Below are 19,076 nucleotides of genomic sequence, written 5' to 3' on the forward strand. Positions count from 1 at the left end.
GCACCCAAGGCCGGCCCAGGCAGCGGCGAGGCCGGGGCGGAGCCGCGGGCAGCTGAGGCACCTCACCTCCGCCACCCTCCCCAGCCCCCGCCGCCTGCCCGCCCGCCGCTGAGCGCCTCGGCCTGACCCCAACCGCCGCGCTCGACGCCGGCTCGGCCATTACGAGAGCGGGCGGATGCGAGAGGGAGGAATGCGCCTGCGCGGCGCGCCCGGGCGGGGAAGGTGCGCGGGTGGCCGGCGGCGCGGGCGCAGCCGCTACCGCCGGTACCGGGAGAGCGCCGTGTCCTGGCGGCTATGGCGCGGCGCGTCGTGAAGGGGCTGCTGCTGCTAGAGGCGGCGGGGCTGCTCGGCGCTCTCCTGCTCTACCGCGCCATGGACCGCAGCCAAGGTGCGGCGGGGTCACAGCCCGCGGGGCGGGGGGGGCGCTGCCCGCGCCGCCGTGACCGCGGGGGTCCGCCACGCGGGGCTCCGAGCGCTTCTCACCGCCGCGGCGCGTAGGCAGGCGGGATTTTTAAGAAAACCTGCGGCGTGGGGGTCAGTGGTTTGGCTTCTGTTAGCGCAGGTACACAGGAGTCGCTTGTTACGCGCCTCCTCAAGGACGAGCTGCTGGTTTAGTTTCCCAGAGGCAGCACGTGGCCGCCAGGAACAAAGCTGAATCTTGTGCGGTTTAGTAGTAACCGCATCGCCTCAAATAGGCACTTAGGAGAGGCAGGAATTGATTAGTCCTGTTTCAGGTGTCGCGTTCAGCCCTTGAAGTGATGCCCTACCTCCTGTCTGGGGCTCACGGGCTGCGATTTGACTTCCCAGGCAGACAGCAGACCCAGCTGGTACAAGGCAGCCTGCATCATCTTCCAGTCAATTCGGCTTCAGTCCCTCAGAGTTAGGACTCAGTGCCTAGGTAACCCAAAACTAAGCTTAGTTACTGGAGAGAGATTTGCTCTGCACAGCCGTGGCCTTACTTTGCACCGAGGGCTGGGCAGGGTGCAGTGCTGGCCTGACAGACCCGCACCCCTGCAGCCAGTCCTGGCAGGTGGGGGTCCTGCTACCCCCAGGTTCAGCGTGAGCCAAAAAGTGACTGCGGCTGTGGCCCACCCCTTTCAGCAGCAGTGTGGTCTTACACTGAGTTCAAGCTGAACTTCACCTACGCTAGATCAGTTTGCAGTTGTCCCAGATTCAGATGCCAGGAGGCTGTTACACTTAAGCTATCTTTCTTTGCATTTTTATTAAAAAAATACATTTATCCTCCAATTTTGGTTATATATCGGCCTTAGTAACTTAGTGCTGGCTATTCATGATTTGTCATTTCTCCCCCTTTTCAGTTCTAGGCCCTAATTCGTACATGCCTTTGCAGAAGATTTTCTTAAGCTGTAGTTTGTGTAGTTTGCTCATCTGACACTCAGTGCACTCAGAACAAGGCTTTAATCACTTTCTTTGTGCTAGTACTAGCATTGGAAAGATCCTTCTATGAGCTGCTGTAAATCATTAAAATAGCATAAAGCTATCGTTACACGACTCTACTGGGTTGCCAGAGCAGCCCACAGAAGGACTCAGTGAACACCTGAAGCTGTGTAAGGAAACAAAAGTAGTTTTCCCAATTTTCATTTGCATGTCAGTCTGTGAGAGGCATTCAGCTTCCTATGAATCTGTAGCTTGATCTGTAGCTTGTATTTAGTTATCACAATTGTGAGGAAGCTCGGAAAACACCATGATCATAGGGCTGCACATATGAGTAACGTGAATACAATGTGTGATACAATTTTTTTAAGAGTAAATACAGATCACATTATTTAATGGTGGCTGTAACTAAGGAGCTCAGACAAAGGTAAAACTAATCAATCTAGTTAGAAAAATAGTGCATTTAATTATTCATTTTAAAATATGTTGGGTAAAGTAACTGTGATTCCTCTTTCTTGGCAGATTTCAGATACACAATGCAGAAGAGGTTTCCATCAATTCTGGAAGGTAGGTTTGTAGTTGTTGGCTTCATCAGAAGGATGCCTGAAGCTTCTGTTGCATTTTATGTATAAAACCAACTTAATAATTGCTTAGAACTTACCCCAGGAGACACTGCAGAAGTATTTGTTGTTAGGCACAGGTGTGGCTGGAGCGTCGGACTGTTGGATAGAGTCCTCAGCACTGGAGGACTATACATCCAACAAAACTAGCCCCAGAGTGGCTCGCCTCCAGACAGGCCTAACTTACAGCTGACATGGATTTTACTATTTTTCAGTGTATTACAAATCCAATGAGTGGTCTGGAATTCACGGCATAAGGGAGAATGACCAAATGGCATGGTTAAGCAGCAAGAACTGAAGTAAGAAAGATGTGTGATTAATTAAAAAATTATTTTAGAATAATTATTATAAAAATGTCCACATTAAAATGTCCAGTTCATTTTTTTGATTTCTTGCCTTTGTATTTGTTTTTCAGCCCTCTGTGCCTGAACTGTTTCTTCTTTTTGATGATGCTTTTCACATCCCTGTTGTGAAGCCACTTGTCCCGCTCTATTTCCCACTGGATCTGTTTGACATCTGTAAGAGAAAAGGTGAGAAATAAGGAGCCAATGGATACCTCTGACCATGATGTGGAATACAGATGAATCATGTAAAAGTTAAAACTTGGCTGTGTTTATAAACATTAATAAAGTGCAAGCTGCCTGGGTTTTTTTGACACCAGAGAAGGTTTTGGGTTTTTTTCATTTCACAAAACATACCCTACTATCTCAGAATCTCAGAGTTTAAGACCACTCTTGCCATTGCTTTGTGTTTTACTAAAGCTAGACACACTTGTGTTAGGACACCGTGTTTGAGTGCTGCGGTTAACATTTTTCAAGTGACACCAGGAAGACGTGTAAGAGCTCAACAAAGGACTGATTATTCAATCAGTACATACACGTTATTCATGAGAATTTTTTCTGGGAAACTACTTTTGCTTCACTGATACTGCAAGGAAATACTCTGGTAGGTAGGAAAAGACAGCCATGCCTTATGCCTTCCCTTCACAAGACTCCAGGGGACACTTTAGCAGAGGAAAATTCACACAAATGCTTGACAAACAGCATGCTGCCCATCCTTATTTACAGCACAAAAGGACCACATAACAGCCTCTTCCTCTTTTCTGAAGCCTTATTCACTCCAATAGTCACATTTAATATGAACACTGGGCATCTCTCATAATGGAAGAGAACTAAGTCATGTCTTACTGACACTGAGCTACTGTCCCTACTGTGTGATTTCTGACCGTGTGTGTATTTCAGTTAAAGAAGGTACATCTTTTTATGTACAGAATCTGAAGAGAAAGAAGTCAAACAGCATTACAACTATTTGCTATTTGTAGCATTTACTTACTTGCATTATCTCTGTTGGCCATGGCGTTCATTCCAATATTGTCAAACTTAGACCCAGCGTTTTCATCCAGCAGATAGCCAAACTTTAAAGAGAGAAATGTTAGTATATCATTACTAAGAAACAGGTAAAATGCTTGATCACTTTTTGCTAAGCACTGATCAAACTCACCTCTTCTGCAGATGCCAGTATACTGGCATCTTTGAGTTTTCTCTTCTTTCCCCAGTTGGATCCTTCAAACAAAAAATAGTATTCTTACAAGACAGAATTTCAAGTTCACAGAGACACTAAAAGTGTCACCATGTTTTTAATTTTTTTTATTATTTACTTAATGAGACCATCTAAAATAGCTGTTATTCTCCACCTTCCCTAAAAAAAAGGAAAAAAAGTTTCCAACCAAGAACTAAATAGCACAAATCTGTGCATCACGTGTTAGTAATAGATGCACAAACCACCAGTACAACTCCATCCTTCCTCCAAAAGTTCCTCCTTCGATTCCCAGTCCTTCAACAGCAGATTGTCACTCTGAATTAGGCCACATTGGCTGAAGGATAACCTTCATTTATGGTTTATTCAAACCTGAACCCAGATCCAAAAGTGTAGATAATCTACTGTACTAAAACACTCTGATTCCAAAGTTTTTCAGATGGTATTTGTATTAAGCCTTCTCAAATGGAAATCACAACAGTGTTTCCTTACCTTCAAGTGATCCCACAAAATTTGTATCTTTCTTTCTCTTGCCTTTTTTACTGACAGACTTCAATTGCTTGTCATTGTTCGGGTCTGACATTGAAAAAAAAAAAGATACATCAATCCCTCATTCTCACACCATGTACATGTATTTAAAGCACAGCAGAGACTAATATTTCTTTTTAGGCACATTTGTCATAATGGTCTAAGTCTTTAAAAAAGTTTAAAATGGCGCACACAACCAAATCTGGGATTTCTTCAACCCAGACAATTAAGAATTGGTCAGTGGTGTGCCATTTTTTATGCTTGTTTTCCACAGCACCAAAAAGGAATGAAATATGATACTAAGATACATAAAACATGGAGCTAAAAGCAGGTGTTATGTAAACCTTGAATGTCTGCTTGGTAAATTTGGTGAAATAATAATCTCATGACAGATTAATGTGTTAACAGCTGTAGGAATAGTTTACCTTCTCTACGCTGTCATCTTCCTGTAACCTTAAGTTATTAGTTGAAATACTCCATTAATCTGTGCTTTTCCAGCCACATAAAGTGTATACTATGTAAACTGCTTTTCAGTTGAAAAGATAATAAAAACATGCAGGCAAAACAGTAAGTTATAATTACAGTCATAACAATAATTTTGGTGCATAGCTGTATTAGAAGAGTAAGCTGTTGCTTATGAGACAGCAATTTAAATAAGTTAGCTCATCTAAAAAAATCAACTAGGTCTAAAGAAAAAAAATTACCAAGTACCAGATTTTTTTTTATTTTTATTTTTTCTATTTGGTATCTTTTAATATTTCTGCCTACTGTAGCCAGTTATTTGTGTATAAAGCTACTGCTGTTACTGCCAGTGTTTTCAGAATGAAAGAAACATGTCTCATTTACAAGTTTTTATACCCAGATGCCTAATTCCCACTCCCACCTAGAAGACTGTGCCAGGAAATATTTCTCTTAAGACTTCATTGTCCAGAGAAGGACTTGTCAACCCTTTACTTAAAAAAAACACCTCCCACCAAGGTAACTAAGTCTGAAGTTATGTACGTAATTACATATCAGATAACCAAGTTAAGTTTTTTCTTCTAGTTTTTTGATAATAAACGGTACTTTACCTAGACTGTTATCATCATCAGACACATCCATAAATACACCTCCGTCTTCATCCATATCCTCTCCAAAGTCTTCCTCCATACTTCCTAAGGAGACTTCCTCATCATCCAGATCACTGAATTCATCTTCATCACCAGAATCCTCCCAGTCAGCACTGGATTCCTCACTTCTTTGGCCTTTCTTACCGCCTTTGGTTTTCTTTTTTATATTACTAAAAAAATACGTAACAATCTTAGCATTTCATCTGGCAAAATACTGTTTGCAGCTAGATATCTACCATCAAACACTGTGTTAGAAAAGTTCAACATCATTGCAAACTACTGTAAATGTAGGCTGAGACCTAAGAAACATGTATTATGCACTCAGGTATGTTTTCAACATGGGCATAAGAAACCATAGTATAAAAGTCAACCATTTTAAGAAGTTCTGGAGAGAATCCTATTCTGAAATTAAAATACTGAAGCTGACATTTCTGTAATCTCCTACGTGCTTTTGCTCCTTTTCAGAAAGTCTTTTCTGTAAAGCACACAAACTGCTGGTATCCCTAGCAACTGCTAAATGGAGAAGTAAGACTTTTTTTTTTTTTCCTTAAGAAAGGAAACATGGTTCTTCACGTACTAGGTGGTTACTTGTTTTTTGTCTCCTCTTTGCTATTTTTCACTCACACCAGTCTGGATCACAAAAATGTTCCAGTTTCACTAGAAAATTAAGCTTTAATTCTGCTTTCACCTCAAGAAAAAAAGTTTCTGTGCTGATTCAAAAGCTGTACTGCAGACACTTTAAGTAAAAAAGAGACTACTTAAATATTCACAGTTGGACTTGATGATCTTAAAGGTCTTTTCCTTCGATTCTATTACTAAATGATTCTATGATTCTACAACTAATGAAACTGCTGACTCCCTGAGAATTGAGCTCTGTAATTCTGGATTCCACAAAGTTAATTTACTGCGTTAGATCCAGTTATAACCAGTCCCTATAGTAGCAGTACCATTATGCCTCATTCTGCTTACTTTTGTACTTGGTAATTCTCAAACAGAAACCTGAGACAATGAAAAACAAGTAAGATTTTACCTTGCTTACTGGGTCACTGCATTGTATAAATAAAATACCACAGGTCTCACATGTCAAGCCAGCAAACTGTAAGCACCACAGGATCACGACGGTCCATTATGGGACATGCAGAAAAGCAGCATTACCCAACATTCAACTGCTATTGCCTTTTTTGCAAGGTGATGTTCTGAGTCTTTTTGAAAAAGGTCTATCCAATTTTGCAGAGTAAAACTCTATATAGATATTAAAACAAGAAATGAAAGAAGCGATTTAAAGTCTTACCCAGCAAAATCAAGGTCATCATGGTCAACATCAATGGCATTATCAGCAGCTTCAAATGTATCTAGAGGGAAAAAATTGTTTATTACTACAAAACAAAGTCAAACAAAAAAATATGAGGTCATTGCAAAATATATTGGGTTTAGGTATCATATTCCTGAACAGTTTATATGATCTGCATCGGTAACAAAGAGCGCAGATACCAAAGGGTTCATACTCCTATAGAAAAATACTCCACAAACAGTTACCTAAAGCTAACTGGGCTTTTTTCCAGGATGTAATTTCTGGCCAGAACTAGATGGTGTGGGAAGCAGAGACACAAATGGACACACAATTGCCCAGTGATCCAACTTAGCTGGCAGGTGGAATATCAAAGTCTCAAACACTTGCTCCAAGTCAGATAGAACAGAGACTCAATTAAGATACCCCAAGCAAGTGTCCTGCCAGCTAATCTGTATGGTAATTTTCAGATTAGAAATATTCACTATAATTTTTGACAGGGTTTTTTGTTGGTTTTTTTTTTCAACAGCAAGGAGACTAGAGGCTGAAAGCTCCTATCATTGGATTCACTTAGCAACAAATTGCTACATAAAATAGCAAGTAAAAACAATCTGAAAAATTACTGTTCTGTTTCAAAGAGTAAAAGCTAACATTAAAAGCTTCTGAATTTATGGAGCAAATTCTCAGAGAGAGTTATTAGAGATACTAACAATAAAACAACAAACACAATCAGTAACAGATTCTTGGTGTAACTAAGACCATACTAATTGTGTCACTAAGGAAGAATCCTACTGTGGGAGTTCAGAAATCTCAAAAAATATTGTACAAAACAGTTACGGAGAGCTAACTGGATTATTTGTTTTTCAAATACATGTATTACTGTATCAGTAAAATATGAAATCATAAAATAATGGACATTTTAGGGTACACTAACAAATTTAGATCCTGGAACAAATCATACACTAATTCTGAAGCAAACAAAGTATGTGCTACTGGAAGAGCTAAAGACCACTGCAGAAGTTTGTCAAGGACCTAACTGAACAAATAATCCCATCAAAGATGTCAGGAACGATGAGAGAAACTGTAAGGAAGATTGAAAAAGGCCAAGCAGTAAAAAAAGAATAGAAACAAATGTTACATGCTGTTATTTAGCTCTCAGACTACATTAGGAAAAGAACAAAAAGGCTTGAACTGCCACTCATAAGGTTCTGTTCAAAACCAGACAATTTCCAGTCATTCGAACAACGCTACTGGAGTAGTGAGAGCAAGATCTCTTTTATGAGATGACAATCCAGCTGGCTTATGTGATGGGTAGCATGAACAGGAATTGGAAAGCCAGTTTTCTTCCACTTCCATATTCCTGTATCAGGCTCTTTTATAGACTATAAACTATAAAAAGGACAAATTAATAATTTGCAAAAGCAGGAAATACTGGGATAGTTACTGCAAGGAAAAACACAACCTTACCCAATGCTCTTTCAAATTCATCATCATCTACATCTTCCACGCTTTCTTCATCATCCTGACGCTTTTGTTTCTCTCTCCTCTTATCAAACTTTGAATAAAATCTGAAATAATATATTGCTCTCAAACACAGAATTACAGGTGATAATCTTTATAACAAGTTTTTTAAACCAGCCTGCAGATTGTTTCACGTTTGTTTTGCCAGTTGAAAATTGCAAAGTAATGGTTTCAAACACATCCCAAATCAGAGATTCATATTTTCTTTGTTTTTCAAAGAGTAAGCAACTACTGCGAGATTTAAACCAAAGAAATTTCACAGCCAAAGGTGCCAGAAATTATTTTGAACATAGTGAATTTATAAAAGGGCACAAGAAAAATGTGAAAATCTGCCTTATACTGATAAGGAAGAAAGGATCAAGTTCAACTTGAATCTAATTGAGGGGAAAAAAAAAAAAAAAAAAGAGATTCACCCATTAAGTTCTGTTAAATTTTCCCCTGTAGCCCTCTTCTTTTGTGTGCTTAGTTTTACTTTCTGTCAGTCACTTTAAACCACTTTTTCTCCTTCATTCCATGTTAAAGAACCACCATACACAGGAGGCAAATTTGATCATATACAAGAGCAAAACAGTACAGCACTTTGTATGGAAGATTTTAAATGTGTAATCTCAATTTCAGTCATCTTCAGTATAACAATAGTGTTAACTTTTCAGACAGGGGCATGTTTTTAAGTTGCTTTTCTTTAATTTCAAAATTATTATCACCATTTTATTAATCAGTATTATAATACTAATTAAAATTAATAAGTTCCATTAACCTTATACTTCAAAAATTTTTAAAAGCCCCTACAGCAATGAATATATTAAACAAAAAACCCCTTAGTGAATTAAGCAAAATAAATGAACACTGATCTCCTAAGGAGACACTCACAGGTATCCAGTATTTTGATTTAAGAACAAATCTTTGCCAAATGTGTACCACTTCAATTTTAGTATTACAGCTGCATTTTTCTATCATAATCTGAAAGGAGAGTCAACTAAATGGAAAGAACTATGAATTATAAAGAAAGAAATACACAGAAAACTAGCTCCTCTGACTTTTTTTACATTGTTCCATTGCAATAAGCTTTGATGCTAATAACATAAGCAAGGTATATTCCAGGTTTTTTCGAATGCATAAGAATTACAATCCACAAGACATTGATCACTACCCATTGGTTAAGGTCTCTTGATTATAATGTCAACTTACTTGACTGAAGACTACAAGCACTGATTGCCTTTGTTCATAAGTGATATTCTTGCTCAAGCACTTCAGACAAATGTTGAAATTATACTCTAAGGAAAGTACTATCATCACAAGTCACTCAAATTAATCAAATTTTGCAAACACTTGAAATACCAGGGAATACTAATGAAATGTAATTGGTTTTGATTGCATCACATAAAAAACACTTAAAATGAATGTTCACAAGTATTTCATTACCTGTGAAAAAACACTTCATCCACAGGGATTTTGCTTTCATCTTTGGCACGGAATTCCTTACTGTTGACTGCAAAAACAAAAAAGAACTGATTTTACCTCAAGCTGAAATGATTGTTATTCTTTTAAAAGGTTAGGCAGCACACACAGACAGAAGTATGCAGATACCCAGTGTTGTCTGTTAAATAAAGTGGAGCTCATCTCAAAACTTCTTCAGACCAACAGTTCTCAGTGTATATACTGATACATAAATATGAGAACATGAGCAGGCCCCATGGAAAAATTCAAGAGGCACTGCCCTAGCCAGGTTCTAATCTATGTATCAGCAAGGGAGGTTTTGCAATCACCTACAGCAGGAATGCACATTTAAAAAAAAAAAAAAAACAAACAAAAAAGTAAGAAATAAGATAAGCTCACTGTCATGCACTAAAATACTGAAAGTGCTTCTGCCCAGTACTCCTGGCAGTAGGAGAAATGCTCATCTGCAGCTTCAAGGCAGCAGCATGCACCAGCTAAGCCTGTTGAAGGGATCAAGCCTCACCCTGCCTCCATTTCGGAAGAACTGAGGCAAAATGTGACACTCTGCAACAGCAAATCGACTGGGGTACTGATCAGGTTCCCTGTGGAGAAGCTTTTTACCGTCAATACCTTCCCCTTTCCTCCTCCACCTCAGAAGTAATCAAAGGAGAAAGAGCTACTGATTATCTCAGTGGGCACAGACTAAAATATTTTCTAAGTGGCAAGGGTCCAAGTTTGTGAAACCAGATGAGCAAGCATACTCACAGAAGGACTCTTCAAATTAATAGCAGAAGGTACCAGAGAATTTGCAATCTCAGTTCTCTAAGCCTCAGCAGAGCCCACATACGTGCAACAAGTGCAGATTTTTGTATCCATATTAATATATCTGTATTTTTTATATTGGATGCTTCACTTATAGAACACTTAACTTCTTCAGTTACAGTTCTAAATGCTCAGTCTGCTCCTTCATCTCAGAATAAACTAAATGCGATAAACTGTACCTTCAAATGCATTCTAAGTAAAAAGTCCTACTTTGATAGCCATAAAACCATGCATCAGTAAAGGTACATCAGCTAATCTGTATAACTAAAACCTCTGTGCCACACAACAGACCCAAAGTTAGAGGAAAGCAGATCCCTGGGAATGTTAGAGATTCTGCCACAGAAGAAGGTACCTCTTCTGTCCTCAAGCAACATGTTTTACTGATGGTTTACCCTGATTTTTTAACTACTGGTTCTTACCACCAAATTCTGCCCTTAATCGTGGGAAACAATGAGACCAGACAAAAGGCAGCCTCTTTCTGGAGGCAGGAAGGTTCTTAGCAAAGTAACAGCGACAAAGATACCTTACAGTAACCCTAACAATAGCTGCAGCTGTGGCATTGTATGGAGTAATCCATATCATTTAATGAAAGAGTTTAAGATGATTTAAATCATTATATAAATCCATTTTCTGAGATTTTAAGTTGTTTTTCAATCATAATAAGCAGAACAAAAGTGGTTATATGATAACTTGAAAACAAATAAAAACATTAACTACACAATACTACTATATTAACTACTGCTAGATCAGCATATGTTTTAAATATTTTAATAAAATTTTCGATATTTTTAAGAACTTCAAAAAACATTTGTAAAATTAGGATACCAGATATAAGAAAATCTAGTTGGTAGTTTAGAAATTCATGTCCCTCTGGAGCTAGTACCCTAAATTGATCTTCTAACTAGAAATATCATTAACTGTTCTAAGACTTTTTTTAGTCTTTTTTTTTTTTTCCCCTAAGGGGTCACATTGCCAGCTACAAGCAAATTTGTAACAATGTTGTGAACTTTTTATACAAGACTGAAAATCTAGTCTTTACCCAGGTAGTCTATTTCCTTTTAGGGGGATGGAGGAAAAAGGTAACTTAGCATAAGAGAAGGTATAGGAAGCATATGCAGGTCATAGCAAAAACAGCATTGAAAACAAAGCATGCAGTTTTCAGTAACTCTGTCCTTTGCTGTTACACATTTCTTAATGGGATGGCTAAACAGAGGGTATAATCTTCATCATGCCTTGCCTAACAAAAAGGAGTTACTACAATAGAAAGTAATTTACAATTAGGGGGAAAGAGCAGAAAGAAAAGAAAGGTATTTAAAAAAAATTTCATGTGTAAAGCCAAGTGCTACAGTAGAAAATAAAGCATCTTCCTACTCGAGAGGTTAACAGTTGACGTAACTGACTTTCTCTATGTCATTTGTTCTTAAAATGATTCAATGGATCCAAAGTTTCAGCTGTGGAGATTCCACGCACCCTTACAAGAGGATTAGACCTGATCCTGAACATCAGGCACCACCACTGCACTCCTGATAAACAGGACTTTCTTTTATTGCTAACAGAAATAGCACAAAAAGCGCAGATGACATATCTACAACAACCAGCCAAGAATTCTTTAGCCACTATAATCTTAACTGAAAAGGGGCTGGCTTACCTGCAAGATTCTGCATATCTTTCATAAACTGCTTCTTCTTTGGCTGCATTACCACACTGCTGGTGTTTTCTGTAGCAGAACATAAATCAGAAAGAAATTACTTTATTACTGCTGATACAAAACTGTGAAGAGTGGCTGATACACCAAAGGGCTTTGCTGCCATCCATAGGGACCTCAAGAGGCTGGAGAAATGGGCTGCTGGGAACCTCATGCAGTTCGGCAAGGGGAAGTGCAAAATCCTGCACCCGGGGAGGAACAACCCCACGCACCGGTGTGTGTTGGGAGCTGCCCAGCTGGAAAGCAGCTTGGCAGAAAAGACCCCGGGCGTCCTGGTGGGCACCAAGCTGAGCGTGAGCCAGCAGCGTGCCCTTGTGGCAAAGAAGGCTGGTGGTGTCCTGGGCTGCATGAGGAGGAACTTTGCGGGCGGATGGAGGGAGGTGATCCTTCCTCTGCTCAGCACTGGTGAGGCCACACCTGGAGTGCTGGGTCCAGGCCTGCGCTCCCCAGTGTCACAAGAGGGAGATGTGTGAGAGAGAGTCACTACTGGAGAGATTGCAGCAAAGGGCCACAGAGATGGTTAGAGGGGACCAGAGCACCTCTTCTACAAGGAAAGGCTGGGAGAGCTGGGGCTGTTCAGCCTGGAGAAGGGAAGTCTCAGGGGGATCTCATCAATGCATGTAATACCTGAAGGGAGGGGGTAAAGAAGACGGAGCCAGGCACTTTCCAGTGGTGCCCAGTGACAGGGCAAGAGGTGATGGGCACAGACTGATACACAGAATGCTCCATCCGAGCATCAGGGAACACTTTTTCACTGCGAGGGTGACTGAGCACTGGCACAGGGTGCCCAAGAGAGGCTGTGGAATCTCTATTCTAGGACACATTCAAAAGCCGCCTGGGCAGCCTGCTGTAGGGGGCCTGCTTGAGCAGATGTCCTCCAGAGGTCCTTTCCAACCTCAACCATTCTGTAGTCTTTACATTCCCCTATCACTTTGCTTATTCCTGCTAGGTTAGCAGTTTCTGCACTGTGGATGTGATTGTCAGCTGGTTCCGAGTTGCAGACATCTCTCTTGCAGCCCTGAAGACTGATCCCACTCCTCTGTTGCACCACATACACCCCAAATACTTGACAAGCACAAAGGGTTGCTTGGCAATCTGAGAGAAAAAGAGTTTGGTCACCATCAATAACCAAGACCATATGCTAATATGTACAGAGAAGTTTGTACCTTTGCCTTTATGTAGTTTGGGATTTCTGTACACAAAGCGATCCAAGAACCTCATTAATGTGAAATCCTGCAAAGGGTCACCAGAGTACTGAATGTGATTTCCCTGAAAGAAGAAAAAAGCCGAAAATCATTAAGGTCTTCATTTCAGAAAGACAGCAACTAAACACAGAGGACTCAAACAGTCCAAGAACAACATTAAACCACACTTTAAGCAGACAAAGACTTGGGGATGCTTCATCACAAAAGCCTGACCAGTTAATACACTCCTGTACAGGTTCTTATTTTTGGAATTTCATTATTTTCTTAACTAAAAAATACCTCCTTCACTCTGTTTCTGTAATGAACTGCCTTGCCACGTACTGTGCTAAGAGCAGTTAATGCTCAGCACTATTTGGATACCATATATTCAAATGAAAATAAATATTTTAAATATATATGTGTAATTTCAGTATTTTTAGCACAATACCGCAACACTATTAAAAAAGAATCTGTTCCAACAGCAGGGTTCCCCACATAAAAAACCCACGTTAAAGACACAGACCCAAACTCTAAAAAAACTTTAAGAATCATGGAATACCCACATTTCTACCAAGTTAATTGCTTCTGTGAGCAGTCTCCTTTACATAAAACACTTTAACTGCATGAAATGCTTTGCATCTGAGTGCATGTTACAGTGCTGCAGAGCTGCTAGTTACGTGCAGAGTGCAAGGAGGCTTTATAATGTATTTTTTCAAATAGCAAAAGACAGCTAACATAAAAATCAAACTTCAAAGCTACAGACTAGTAAAAGCACTTACTTCTAGGATTGTTTTTGCAAAGAGGGCCACAGATGGATGAAAATGTTCAGAAAGCTGAAAAACATGAATCATTTATTTCTACTTTAAAAACAAACTCAATCATTACTCATGTTGATGTATCAGACTCCTGACAACACCACTATGTCCTAAGACCACTCTGTAACTCACCAAATAACACACAGAGGCATGTAGTCGCACAAAGTTGATGTGCTCTGTCCTTGAACAACCAAAGAACTTCAAGTTCTAATCTTCTGTTTGCATTAACTAAACACATTCTCACTTACTATGTTATTTAATTCAACACTAAAAAGCTTTAGTGATACAAAGCTAAGATCCAAAAGCCAAAAATTATGATTATTGTCCAAATCTCCACTTAAAAATTCACATTCTCTAATCTGGAATATCAGCACTGTATGTAACATGCACCAGCTTAAAGCTGAACAATGTGTCACCTTTAACCTTTCTGTTATGTTACCCAGGTAGCTACTCCAATAACAACCAAGTTAATTTCTTCTCTCAGTACAAGGGCCACACTAAGAAACACAGTAATCAGCAACATGAGAATGCCTTACCTTCTTCAGTTCCCAAAGGCTTGTACTTTCAGCACCACAGTATAAAGGACTTCGGTGCATAGGATCATACAAAGCTCCACTCTTCCTGCCTGAGGGGCGGAGGAGATGAAAACAAATGTCCTCAGGCAATTTTATGAGAGTATTATTTTCATCTCACCATGACAGTAATGCTGCCCATCATTCTTAGCTGGACAGGCCACAGATTCAGTCAGGAGCACATAAGGGTTATATCCAGCTGCCCTTTCCCAGTGTGATCAGGTGCACAGGTGAGTTCCCACATGCTTCCAAAGAAGCTCCTGAAAACCTTGGGAAAGAGTGAAACTAGAAGCAAGTTCAAAGCTAGACAAACTGTTCTAGCAAGCTTCACAAGCAAATGAGGACTTGCATGTCCTGCCCTTGGCTACATTGCTCTGAAGGTGTTTGAACTTGGAAGCAAAAAATCCTGAGCCTGTTTATTGCTTAGGCACAAATGCAATAAGCTGCATAAAGTGAAATACACCAGCAGATTCATACAGTCTCTTCATCACTGCTGAGCTAACAGATAAAGAAAAATTATTCTGAGTGACTGCTTTGAATCAAACTTCAACTTGAAAAACTAAAATAATGTTGTAATCACTTAATTTTACAAGTCTTGATCAACACATCACTGTTACAGAATGTTAGAAATTAAATTAATTATATTTTCTTGCTAATTTACCTCCCCTATTCAGATGATGCACCCATGAGGCTGTTGAATTTGAATCATTTGTTTTAGCAGAATTTTCTGTTGTGCTCCTCTCTTCACCTTCTACTTCTTTGTCTGCATCCACAATTTTTTCCTCATCTTCTTCAGCCTCTTCTTGATCTTTAAAGCACTCTTCATCATCTGACTCCTAAACAACAAAAAACGTTAGCGAACAGCTTTTCCTCTCCAGTTTTATCCTGATTTATTAGAAAAATGCACCTACAGTTCTTAAGAATCTACTTATAAAAATATAAACAAATGATGGACAATGTTTAAGCAATACAGATTTTTGGTCTTGATACAGGACTTAAAATTGAACTTTACAGTTTACATCACACAAGTGTAATGGTCCCTCCCTGCCTGAAGAAAGAAAACAAAAAATCCAGTCCTGCCTAGCTATTCTTCAGACACTGCAGATGGAAGAAATAAACAGGCCATGTTTTGACAAAGCTTTTGGGAGAGGAATATTCACCTGCTTACTTATACAGCATTTAGCAAAATAATCCTCTCTCCATGAATGAAGTTCACAGGACCCACTAGAACGCTTAAAACACCTCCATCGGTGCAGGTTTTTAATGTAGTTGCAATTGCTCAAGTGCTTTCTCCCATAATATATTAGCAAACCCTCAGGTTAGTAATAAATAGGTATGGGAAAGGTGCTTATGAAACTAGCGCTTATTGAAAAAACAATGAGATAAAGAAATCATCTTATACCACATGATCCTGCAACTGGACCCTTAACTCTGGTTTTACTTTCAGAAGCTCAGACAGAAGGTACAGGGTTCCACAAATGAAGGGTGGCATTTGTCCACAAGTGACTTGAAGTAACCTCTTCACAAAGGCCTTCACGCGCCGTAACACTACATCTGCCTTCAGAGATTTATAGATGAGATTAAGAAACATGGATGGCTTTGAGCAGGTTGCTAAAGAAGGATCTAGAAGCTTCCTGTAGAACACAAAGGAGAAAATATTGCTGATTGTTATAATACACATAGGAAAATAATTGCTATTAACAACAATCATCTACATTTTTCAGAGTGCCATCTAAAAGACCTGTGACAGCTTGTTCCCCAATACTCAAAACCATTATGATCAACCCTGAACTGACAACAGCTGTGTAATATTTCTACATATGAGACACAAGATTAAAAAAATCTGTACCAGTAAACAAAAAAAAAACTTGTAAGAAAATATAAAGAAACTGAGTTCAATTGAAAACAGTTTCGACATTTGAGATATTCAAAGAAAGAAACTAATCTGATTTATTCAGATGTTCAAAAAAATAGAAAGAAAATGGCTAGCAATTAGCATGCTTCACAATCAGACCAGGTATATGTGTTGGCAAGTTGTCTACTCCACATTTTTTCCAACCTGCCAGGCACAGGAAGACCCCTAAATACACTGCACATTCTGGGGGAACTTGAGTTCCCTTTTTTAAAATCAGCAACTTCCCTTTAGACAACTAAACAGAAGCCTGTAAGGATTTTACACAGAGTCTAAACAATCAGCTGGGACAAAAAAAAAGAGATACTTTCATAACATAAGGCTTTTCAACCATACAAATTAAACCAACTAAAGATTTTGTTAACATATTTCCCTGCCTCCCCATATGAAAAAAAGGAAACAAGATTTTAGGCTATTACATGACTAAACCACAGTAGCTGTAAAAGTGATTTCCGAAGCAGTAGTTATCTATTAGTTTCAAATAATATCTGGAATTAAAACGTGCCTCCAGAAAACAGTGCAAAGGATGAAATGCATGTGTTGTGTTCTCAGGACCTATCATCATTTGCTTTATCCCCATGTTAAGTCAAAGAAATCACATGCATTTTCTTCTGAAATTTTTAGCCAATGAGACGCAAAACTCGCAAGATCTTAAAAGCAAAATAAGTGTTTCTACAACTTTAAATTAATGGCAACTACCTCGTAACATGAAATTTATGTAAAAAATGCAAGCCCATCACTTACTTGTACAGTGCTGCATAGTACCTGTCCGATACAGTCTGCTGAGAGTCCATCACTTGAAACAGTAACATCAGGGCCTGAACACTGGTACTGAAGTTCACAAGATGCAGAACTTTAAACAACGTGTCCAGTTGTTCTTTCACTTTCTCGTCACCAGTCTCAGCATAAGGGTAAGCTCTGTTCACCCCACAAAGAAGAGCACTGAGCATTTTGGATTCCACATCTTTTTTCTTAATGCAGTTCCGAAAAAAGCATAAGTACAACGTTACCAGTTTGTTGGCCAATGCACTTTCTTCATGACTGAGGACTATCTGATTTAGAAAGCAAATGGCATAATATTGAGTTTTCACATTAATGTTTGACCGGTACAAAAGCCTCTCCACTTCACTGCACACTACTCCCTTCATATTTGGATGTTTGTGAAGTAACGTCTCTAAAAGATAAGAGGCTTTGGTGGCGATTTTGTTCTGAGGGTCTCCCAGTTTATTTACCAGCTGAACAAGCAGAACTTTCTCCTGCTCAGGCTTGTTACAGAGAAGCTCATGGGCAACTGCCAGTGCTCGGGATTTCGTTGCTGTCAGAGAATCATGACTCAGTGCTTCTAACACTTGCACAAACTCTGCCACCTGCAGTTTCAGGTGATGCTCAAAGTACCAGAGTATCAACCGTCTGTCTCTTGAATCCCTGTTGCCGCTAGACATCTTCTCTATGTTGTTAAATGGTCGCTGTGAGAAAGACCATAATTTTCGATTGTCTGGTAAGAGATCTGAAATGAGAAGCTCCTTGAAAGTATCCAAAGCCATGAGGCTCTGATGCCTGCTGCCCTTTTTCTTTATGAGGTTTACCAAGTTCTCAACAAACTGGAGACTGTGGACAGCACTGTCCTGAATGAGAAGGGTCATTGCTGCCATCCTGTCAGCCAAGGTACCCGAGGAAACAACAGTTTTCATCCACGCCGAAGAGGCTCCCTTCTGATAATCTGTTTTATTCTTATACAGGTCTATCTCATGTTGGTAGAGCTTTTGGGCCAAGACCTTATACTTGGACAGAAGCATCTGATTTTGTGGCTCGGAAGAGAATTCATTGGTGTATTCTAGATCATACCATTTGACCCCTGGTTTAACCAGTATCACTTGCCTGGCATGAAATTCAAAATCTTCTTCCAGCCTCTCTTTTGGTGCTGAAAGGTGCTGGTCCTGATCACTGCCAGCTTGCTTCTTCCTGTCTTTCACACTGCTTGCCTTTTCCTTGACCTTCTTCAGTTTTTTCCCTTCTAACGATGGAGGATTAGTTTCTTTGTCGCCTTTCTCTTTCTTTGGGGGTTTCTCTTTCTTTGGGGGTTTCTCTTTCTCCTCGCTCCCGCCGTCGTCCTCCTCCTCCCCCTCCACCACCAGGCAACTTCTCGCATACTTGCTGAGCCCCAGGGAGCTGACGAACGCCTCCAGCTCCCCTTCCTTCAGGTCGTCGATCGCGTCCTTCTTGCCGCCGTCCACCATTTCCTCTGCTTCGTCCACAGCGCACAGCATCACGTAATCTTGCTGCGGGCGGCAGCGCACGGCCGTTATAAGCGCACCCGGTGCGAGGCCGCGCGCTCCCAATAGATTCCCCCCCCCCCAATCCCTCACACGCCACAAGGGCCCGGCCCGGGGACTCTGGCTGTCACGAGCTCCCGTTCCCATTCCTCCCCCGCCCTTACCTTGGTGCCGCCGAGGCGCAGCACCTCGTCCAGCGTGAACCCTTCGGCATCTCCATCTCCTCCTTCTTCATCGTCCTCCTCGCCGCTGTCGCCGCCGGCCTTCTTCGGGTCCCTCACGCCGAAATCCCACAGCGCCGCCATCGCTGCCCGCCGGAAGCTCCTGCGCGCATGCGCCGCGTTCACTGCCGGCACGGC

At 40.4% G+C, this 19,076-nt stretch overlaps 2 protein-coding genes across 2 annotated transcripts; one reads left to right on the top strand and one right to left on the bottom strand.

Moving 5' to 3' along the window:
- Positions 1 to 221: 221 nt before the first annotated feature.
- On the top strand, positions 222 to 2,670 carry CEBPZOS (CEBPZ opposite strand). The gene is made up of 4 exons (XM_074818292.1): positions 222 to 388; positions 1,918 to 1,962; positions 2,231 to 2,314; positions 2,431 to 2,670. Exons 1-3 carry the CDS (start codon positions 295 to 297, stop codon positions 2,311 to 2,313), a joined length of 222 nt encoding a protein of 73 aa, XP_074674393.1. The 5' UTR covers positions 222 to 294; the 3' UTR covers position 2,314; positions 2,431 to 2,670.
- Positions 1,837 to 19,035, bottom strand: CEBPZ (CCAAT enhancer binding protein zeta). Its single transcript, XM_074818291.1, has 16 exons — positions 18,882 to 19,035; positions 17,189 to 18,723; positions 15,935 to 16,166; positions 15,194 to 15,368; positions 14,497 to 14,585; positions 13,925 to 13,978; positions 13,128 to 13,230; positions 11,905 to 11,973; positions 9,420 to 9,486; positions 7,944 to 8,044; positions 6,480 to 6,540; positions 5,150 to 5,358; positions 4,044 to 4,127; positions 3,516 to 3,577; positions 3,348 to 3,429; positions 1,837 to 2,531 (listed from the first exon to the last, which is right to left on the bottom strand). The coding sequence occupies exons 1-16, from the start codon at positions 19,020 to 19,022 to the stop codon at positions 2,392 to 2,394; spliced, it is 3,204 nt and encodes a 1,067-aa protein (XP_074674392.1). The 5' UTR covers positions 19,023 to 19,035; the 3' UTR covers positions 1,837 to 2,391.
- Between the last annotated feature and the right edge of the window lie 41 nt (positions 19,036 to 19,076).

Source organism: Strix aluco, chromosome 3 (genome assembly GCF_031877795.1).
Source record: "Strix aluco isolate bStrAlu1 chromosome 3, bStrAlu1.hap1, whole genome shotgun sequence".
Lineage (NCBI taxonomy): Eukaryota > Metazoa > Chordata > Aves > Strigiformes > Strigidae > Strix > Strix aluco.

Bases quoted from the DNA above. Each gene is read 5' to 3' on its own strand.
- CEBPZOS (XM_074818292.1), top strand. From the start codon at position 295: ATGGCGCGGCGCGTCGTGAAGGGGCTGCTGCTGCTAGAGGCGGCGGGG. The intron at 389-1,917 runs GTGCGGCGGGGT...CTTTCTTGGCAG, and splicing joins CGCCATGGACCGCAGCCAAG to ATTTCAGATACACAATGCAG. The intron at 1,963-2,230 runs GTAGGTTTGTAG...ACTATTTTTCAG, and splicing joins GTTTCCATCAATTCTGGAAG to TGTATTACAAATCCAATGAG.
- CEBPZ (XM_074818291.1), bottom strand. From the start codon at position 19,022: ATGGCGGCGCTGTGGGATTTCGGCGTGAGGGACCCGAAGAAGGCCGGC. The intron at 13,979-14,496 runs GTAAGGCATTCT...CATGTTTTTCAG, and splicing joins GCCTTTGGGAACTGAAGAAG to CTTTCTGAACATTTTCATCC. The intron at 2,532-3,347 runs GTAAGTAAATGC...TTTCTCTTACAG, and splicing joins GGCCAACAGAGATAATGCAA to ATGTCAAACAGATCCAGTGG.